The sequence below is a fragment of the Montipora capricornis genome, chromosome 12 (genome assembly GCF_036669925.1).
Source record: "Montipora capricornis isolate CH-2021 chromosome 12, ASM3666992v2, whole genome shotgun sequence".
NCBI lineage: Eukaryota > Metazoa > Cnidaria > Anthozoa > Scleractinia > Acroporidae > Montipora > Montipora capricornis.
Genome location: NC_090894.1, coordinates 9,704,655 through 9,712,154, shown reverse-complemented (window position 1 = coordinate 9,712,154; position 7,500 = coordinate 9,704,655). Strand labels below are relative to the sequence as shown.

Sequence of the window (7,500 nt, the reverse complement as noted above, 5' to 3'; positions counted from 1 at the left end):
TGCAAACAACATACATTGTATTAGATAAATTTTCTGTGCAAATTTTTGTTACTAACCTTATTTTGTCCAAACTTGATCTTCTGAGTGCTCATAAATAGCGTAAAGAGCCCATATGATAAAATGCTTATTGACAGAGTTTAGGTTGGGCTGGTCAGGAAAATATTTGACCCTTGGTCATGGCACACGGACCTCGTGCGCTTGGTCCTTATGCATGTCCTCAGACCAAATATTTTCCCGTCCCACCTTCCCACTAAGTACGTATTATTATTATCATTATGTATGTTGTTTGTTGCACTGTTTTGACCACAAGCAAATTCGAATTTCAATCTTAGACAAAGATAACAAGAATGCGACAGAGAATTGCTCAAAGGCTGAAGGATTCACAGAACACTTATGCAATGTTGACAACATTTAATGAAGTAGATATGAGGTATGTGACCTGTATCTCTTGCCTAGTCTTACTAAGGGCACTTTCCATTTGACAGAACTGACCAACCAGACCTTGGAGGATGATTTATACTTCTCGAGAAGATTATGCGAGGGATTATCATTCAAGTGTTCTTTCAAATTGTTGCATTTTCTTTGCAAAAAGATGGGTCTGGTTGGCCAGTTTTTACAAAAGGAAAGCATTTTAAGTCAAACGCTTTATTTTGTGTTCCTTCTTTTGTGTTGCAGATGTGATTGCAGTACCTGCATAATTTTATGTCTAAGAACCAAGGTTTCAAGAACATGTTAGGGCTAGCACATTAATAGAGATGATTATTAATCTCAGCAAGTTTCTTTGTTTCATGCTTTAGACTTAGTTCACTTTTTTGGCCTCAGCCATGCACAATTAACACACTATGTTCAGAAATTTTGAAAGATATTATATCTGATCAAAAGATTTGATGAAACAAAGTTGCAAACCAATAATAAAAAGTTGAGCACGTGCGGTTTTGTCAAGAAGCAATAATGTTCTCGGTTTTGCAGTTTCTTGGATCTTTCCCAGCAAACCTAAACTTTAGTTTTTTATTTAATTCACTTTTGGTTTTTTTACTGCATACCCTTTTTACGTTCTTTGCAGTAATGTTGCTCAGATGCGCACAAGTCACAAAGATGCTTTTTTCAAGAAACATGGTGTCAAGTTGGGCTTCATGTCAGCCTTCATCAAGGCGTCTGCGCATGCCTTGCGGAGTGAGCCAACAGTCAATGCAGGTCAGAAATGGTCAGAATAGTTTCGGCCACTTTTTGTTATGGTAACCTTGGTAACAGGTCCGTGTTCTCTGATCGGCGTGCATAGTAATGATAAAAATTAATATACCGGTATACAAGGTTCGAACAGGTCATGGAAATCCTGGAAAGTGATGAATTTCCAATATTGTAAAATCCAAGCCTGGTGGGAAAGCCTGGAAAATAAGGACAAGTCATGAAGTATCCTGGAAAATTAGAAAATTATGCTAAAAGCTAAAACAAAATAAAGTTATTGTCGCAACTTTTGGCAAACAGCGCTACAACCTGTTGTATATATGCTGTTTTCAAGGGCACTCCCTTTCATATTCCGGACTGTATACATTTCCTGGGTCATGGATCTGGGCTTCTGATCCTGGAAAGTCCTAGAAAAGTCATGGAATTTTTGGGACATAAAGGGAGTGTGCGAACTCCTTATACATGAAGCTGTTTGCTATCTTCTCCTATTTTCCACAGTCATTGAGGATAATGAGATCGTTTACAGGGATTATGTCGACATTAGTGTTGCAGTAGCCACACCCAAGGTATGCAATGTAGCATTTACCCTAATCACTCTTATGCGGCCATTTGATGGTCTACGCATTTATTGTAATACGATTTTACTAATCGGGCTTTCCAGGGGAAATGCCCGCGGTTAAATTTCGGCTTCGTCGTCTTTGTGTTCAGTCACAAATCGCACTCAAGCGTGTAAAGCGCATGCGCAAACTTAACCAAAGCGCATACGACGGCGCATACGTGGCATGGTTGTGCAATGAAGGGGGTAGTTTCTAAAGAAACTGTGGTGCTGCGTCGGTGGGGAAGTAGTATACAAAAATTTGGTTTTATCAACGGAGTTGATAATGTAAATTGGCCACCGTACAAAGATTCTAAAAGCTGACGTTTCGAGCGTTAGCCCTTCGTCAGAGCGAATGACGAAGGGCTAACGCTCGAAACGTCAGCTTTTAGAATCTCTGTACGGTGGCCAATTTACATTATCAACTCCGTTGATAAAACCAAATTTTTGTATACCGGTAGTTGTGCAATGGCTGATTCATCTTTTATAGCGCATGCGCGATGTAGTATTTACCCTAATCACTCTTATGCGGCCATTTGATGGTCTACGCATTTATTGTAATACGATTTTACTACTCGGGCTTTCTAGGGGAAATGCTCGCGGTTAAATTTCGGCTTCGTCGTCTTTGCGTTCAGTCCCAAATCACACTCAAGCGTGTAAAGCGCATGCGCAAACTTAACCAAAGCGCATACGTGGCATGGTTGTGCAATGGCTGATTCATCTTTTATAGCGCGTGCGCGAAGCTTATGCCAACGCGCTTACGTCCCATTGAAACAAAAATTGCGTCTTTGAAAGTAAGCACGAATACGCTGTCGTTTACACAGAGCGATTTTATCGCGCGACAAGAGCTGCGATCGAACGGCGATTTTACGGCGACAGCAAATCGCGCGTGTGAACAGCCAGCGACTTCACTGCGATTTGTAGCGCGACAGATCGCAGCCTTGTCGCCCCAATTCGAACATGCTCGAAATTTAGTGCAACTTTGCTGCGATTTTATCGCAGCTCTTGTCGCGCGATAAAATCGCGCTGTGTAAACGAACCTTAATTCGCCCAAACAACATACAAAATGCACAAACTATTCGCGGTTAAGACCCACACTAAAAGATGTCGAGCGTTTTCGGAACTGATCTGTCGCTAACTTTACGAGCGAACATTTGTGTGTGAACTCAACTACAATCATTATTGCCATCACTGTAACCTAGACTAGACGCATATCTGCGTGAAATCGGGCTTTCCTGCTGTCCTGGGGCAGGTTGCTCGAAGGCTGGTTTGCACTAACCGTTGGTTAAGGCAACGTTTACACGAACGTGGTTTTATTTGTAACCGCATCGTTTTCGATGCGGTTACACCTTCTGTTTACACGACACCGATCGAGACTGTTGCTGAAACCGTGTCGATTTGAAACCACTGCCAAAAATGGAGCGTTTTCAAAACGATGCGGTTTCATTTGTCGTGTAAACAGCGAAACCGCATCAATTTGAATACGGTTACTATTTCGGCGCGAAATTTGCATTGTTCAATTCAAAATAGTGAATTTAGCACGTAGTGCAGCGCTCGCTTATACCATCACGATTTGGATTTTCTGGCGAAAACGGTTCCGTGTAAACACTTCTCTCTCTGGGGAGAGAAACGACCGCCGGAAATACGTCTGCGTTCGTAGGATATGACGGAGCCCGCAGGTTCGAATCCTGACTCGGATTTTTCATTTGGCCTTTCTCCCGTTGCCTAATTAACAACTGGCGTATCAGCTTTCTCACGACCATCCTATAGTTGTGTGTGCCGTGTTCTGCATTTACTAAGTTTTGATCTGAAAACAGTAAATTACCGGACAACAATCCCAAATTAGCGCTTTTTTCCCATGTATGACTCATAACTGCATCGCGCAGTCACATTAAGGCATTTCAAGGATGCAACCAACCAACCAACCACCTTAGCGAGTAATGTGAGAAATGCTACATGAAAGATATTATGCAATGCACAATGCAGATATGAGTCATATGTGGTTATCTGAAATTTGACCATGTGATTGCGTGATGCCGTTCAAGTCAAAGACCCACATTTCGGAAGACCTTAGACAGCAATGACCACAACCAGGTTGCTGACCAGCGGTTTTCGTTAAAACAGTGGTTTGCTGGGGGTGCTCAGTCTCGCGGGCTCAGAAAACCTTGGTTGTGGTCATTGTTATTTAAGGTTTTTTCCACGTTTCACCTTTGCTGACCACAGAATCTTGAGTAGCTCAGTGGTTAGAGCATCCGAATAGATCGCCGAGGGTCGTGGCTTTAAATCCCTGGGAACGAGGTTGATCTGAGGCTCGGATTTTTCCGGGTTTCCATTTGATGAATAATATCTTTCGTGTATTTGTCACATTACTCGCTTACGTGAAATTTTCTCCTGTTTGTCTTTTAGGGCCTTGTTGTACCAGTCATTAGAAACGTCGAAGAAATGAATTATGCTGACATCGAGAAAGCGATCAATGCTCTTGGGGAAAAGGTACGTGGTGTGAATATCAGATTTCGATCACTTTCCAGCAATAAAATGGGGTTCACCGGGTTTGTTTTTGAGATATGTGCAACGAAAGACAAAGTAAAGGGTGATATTACAGGGCTTTCCCGTTGCCACTCTGACTTGTTACGTCTCAATAATGACGGGATCTTGATCAGCAATAATTGGTGTTTCTTATGGTACCATACGTGATACAGCGTTGTAGTGGCAAACCTTCTAATAAGAACGTTACTTGAAAGCTTTGAAACCTGGTTTGAACCACGTTAAGGGATGTCAGTCACTGGAGTGTTCAATGAAACAATAAACTATTTGCAACATAATGCCAATAAATTTATGCCGGATTAGTCTTAGAAATCGTTCAAAGTGATTTGTGTCATTCTAAATACGAAAAATAGCGAAAAAAACACACTTCTAGAAGTGGCCAAAAATTATATAGAAACGTAATGCTCATCTGATACAGCGGCACTAGACCCCGTGGAAATGAAAGCGGCAAACTGCAACCCGTGGTAATAATCATAATAATGAAGGACTTTATTAGGGCGAGTTTCAATCGAGGTCGTAAAACCAAAACCAAAGTAATTACTTTGGCTAATCAAAAAGGGCGGAGACAATCCAGTGGAAGACTTTAGACAGCAATGACCAGAACCAGGCTGCTGACCAGCGGTTTTCGTTAAAACAATGGTTTGCGGGGGGTGCTCAGTCTCGCGGTCTTAGAAAACCTGGTTGTGGTCCAGTACACCAAGCAAAACTCGAAGTAATTACACGTAGCCGACACAAAGCGCAGGAAAATTTGCAAGCGCGAATCACGATTGGTTTTGGTTTTACTTCTGATTGGTTGAAAAAGTGGCGCAAGAACTTTGAACCAATCAATGAGTGAACTAATGCAAAACCAAAGAAATTCTCTTATTACTTTCGACACTCAATTGAAAACCGCTCTATCAAATCATATTGAGTTTTGAGGAGAGGTGAAAACCGGAGTACCCGGAGAAAAATCTCTCGGAGCAGAGTAGAGAACCAACAAGCTCAACTTGCCACTTGTTTGCTTTTTTGTTTTTAGTTAAATGTAATAAACTTGTGAATAATTATTCAAATGGTTGAAGCCGGATTTGATTGAACTCAGTAAACAACCCATTTTTCCTTAAATTGAATTTACTGGTTGCATACTGCACCTGTCTTGGATTATCTACTGTCAATGTATCTTTTCTGCTATTGCTATGTTGAATGACAGTGTGCGTAAAAGTAGGTAACGAAATGAAGAAGTGAACACATTACCTTTCGGGTCTCCATTTTTCCAGGCTAGGAAAAACGAGCTGGCAATCGAGGACATGGACGGGGGCACGTTTACCATCTCGAATGGCGGCGTTTTCGGCTCCATGATGGGCACGCCCATCATAAATCCTCCTCAGTCTGCTATCCTTGGAATGCATGCTATCATAGATAGACCAGTAGCTGTCAAAGGAAAGGTGAGCATATCATGATTGACGTCTGTCAGCTTTCGCTTAGAAATTTAAGTTGATGCCTTTTGTCTGGTAGTGAATGTTAGTATATTGGTGTCGGGCGAGGGGATTATCCGTAAAAGTTAAATGATCAATGTGAGTTTGAATTCAACCAGCGAATCATCAACGAAATCTTCGGCTGCTTTAGCTCTCAGTCGACTTCATCGGCCCCCTCGTTTTGCCACCATTAAACTCAGCAGTAATTTCAATTGATCTTGAGCAATTTCACTTGCTCTTACATTAGCGAAATATGAGGAGAAAATTGCAACAGCAATGAATTTGAAAGCCGTATTTTGACCTTGGCGCCAACTGGAAAATCAGCGAAGTTTGCGAACTCAGGCGGTAGAAAACGACACAATTCCCATTCTCTAGCTTCTTGAACACTTTTCGTTGTCGCAATCTTGGATGTTTCCTACCTTAAAAGCACTTTAAGGACGTTCGCGCCAAAATCTTCCTACGGTGAGATTTTCTTCATTTCTCCCATAGAGTTTGGTCATAAAGTACTTACTCCAAAAATATAAAAAAAATTGGGGGTCACCGACTTCGTTTCGGAGAAAATGGCAGTGGAAAAATGCCTTAATTTCGATAAATCTGTCATAATAACGAAAGGTAGCCTCATCTGCTCATCCATCGAAAATCCTAAAAATAAACTGTTAGAGTGAAGGTTTCCGTGCATAGGCTTTTAGGGGTGGGATTTTAAGATAATTTCATGCCGCTAGGGATGTCGTAAACAGTAGAGTTTATCCTGGATGAGCGTTTTCGTAACCTCTATCCGTTGCAACCACTACCGGAATTCGATGGCACGAGGAAAGAAAATTAAAAAAAAGATAACTTCTTACGGTGAGATTTTTTTCATTTTATCATATTTTGTAGATAGTAAGTAGAGGAAGTGATTCATGATTAAAAAAATAGGGGTCACCGATGATCCAAGGGAGTAAAATCGATGTGATTTTACGAAGCTCTTGGAAAACTTCGTTTGTCACGTTTTTGCGTGACCTGTTGGGGAAGGACTGGAACCCAAGAGAGGATCGATCGTTGAAGGGATGAAAGGTTTTTACCCCAAAACAAAGCTTTCTCAAGCATACCAACGAAGTTTTAAGCAGTCGTCATCTTCATTTGGTTAGTGTTTTGTATAATATTTCCCCATTGCCGTCATGCTCGTCTTCTGGAGTGTGGTTTTTGTGAAATTTAATCGCTGGTTTTTTCCACGAAGGTCCGCACTATTCAAGCCGACGAGGACGAAAATACTGCTCCATGTGCACGAAAGTGAAGGATAAGAACTTCAAAAACATACATTCATTTTGAACTTAAGTTCGTAGGGTAATAAAAACATTAAAAAAAGAAACAGCCCCATTAAATTTACGCAACGGTTGGTCCTCGAGTTTTCCAAACTTTCAGCCACTACTCGATCAGCAGCTACCTTTTAAAGAGCTTTTCCATCCTCCCGCTCACTTCTCTTTAACGTTTCATGATGATTCGGAAATAAATGTGCCATTCTTTTGCCGGCCTGGAATTTTTTGCCCGGCGTTTTTGTCGCCATGTTATTTTAACTAATGCTTGAACAATATTTATGAAAGTCAAGTAGTCTAGTGCACGACTGATAAAAACAACGCGAACATCAGTCGTGCAGTAATCTACTTGACTTTCCTAAATATTTTGAGCCAATTTTGACTGATCACGATCTTCTCTTATCCAACGCTGTGCAAGACTTATCGTCCACGG

General features: G+C 41.3%; 1 protein-coding gene across 2 annotated transcripts in view; it reads left to right on the top strand.

The window, feature by feature from the left end:
- LOC138026494 (dihydrolipoyllysine-residue succinyltransferase component of 2-oxoglutarate dehydrogenase complex, mitochondrial-like) overlaps nt 1-7,500 on the top strand; it is a 24,062-nt gene that overhangs the window by 15,588 nt on the left and 974 nt on the right. For both annotated transcript variants that reach the window (XM_068873874.1, XM_068873873.1), the window contains exons 10-14: nt 333-430; nt 1,064-1,194; nt 1,684-1,751; nt 4,187-4,270; nt 5,578-5,745. In XM_068873874.1, coding sequence (XP_068729975.1) covers nt 333-430; nt 1,064-1,194; nt 1,684-1,751; nt 4,187-4,270; nt 5,578-5,745 — 549 coding nt within the window. The remainder of the gene's footprint in view (nt 1-332; nt 431-1,063; nt 1,195-1,683; nt 1,752-4,186; nt 4,271-5,577; nt 5,746-7,500) is intronic.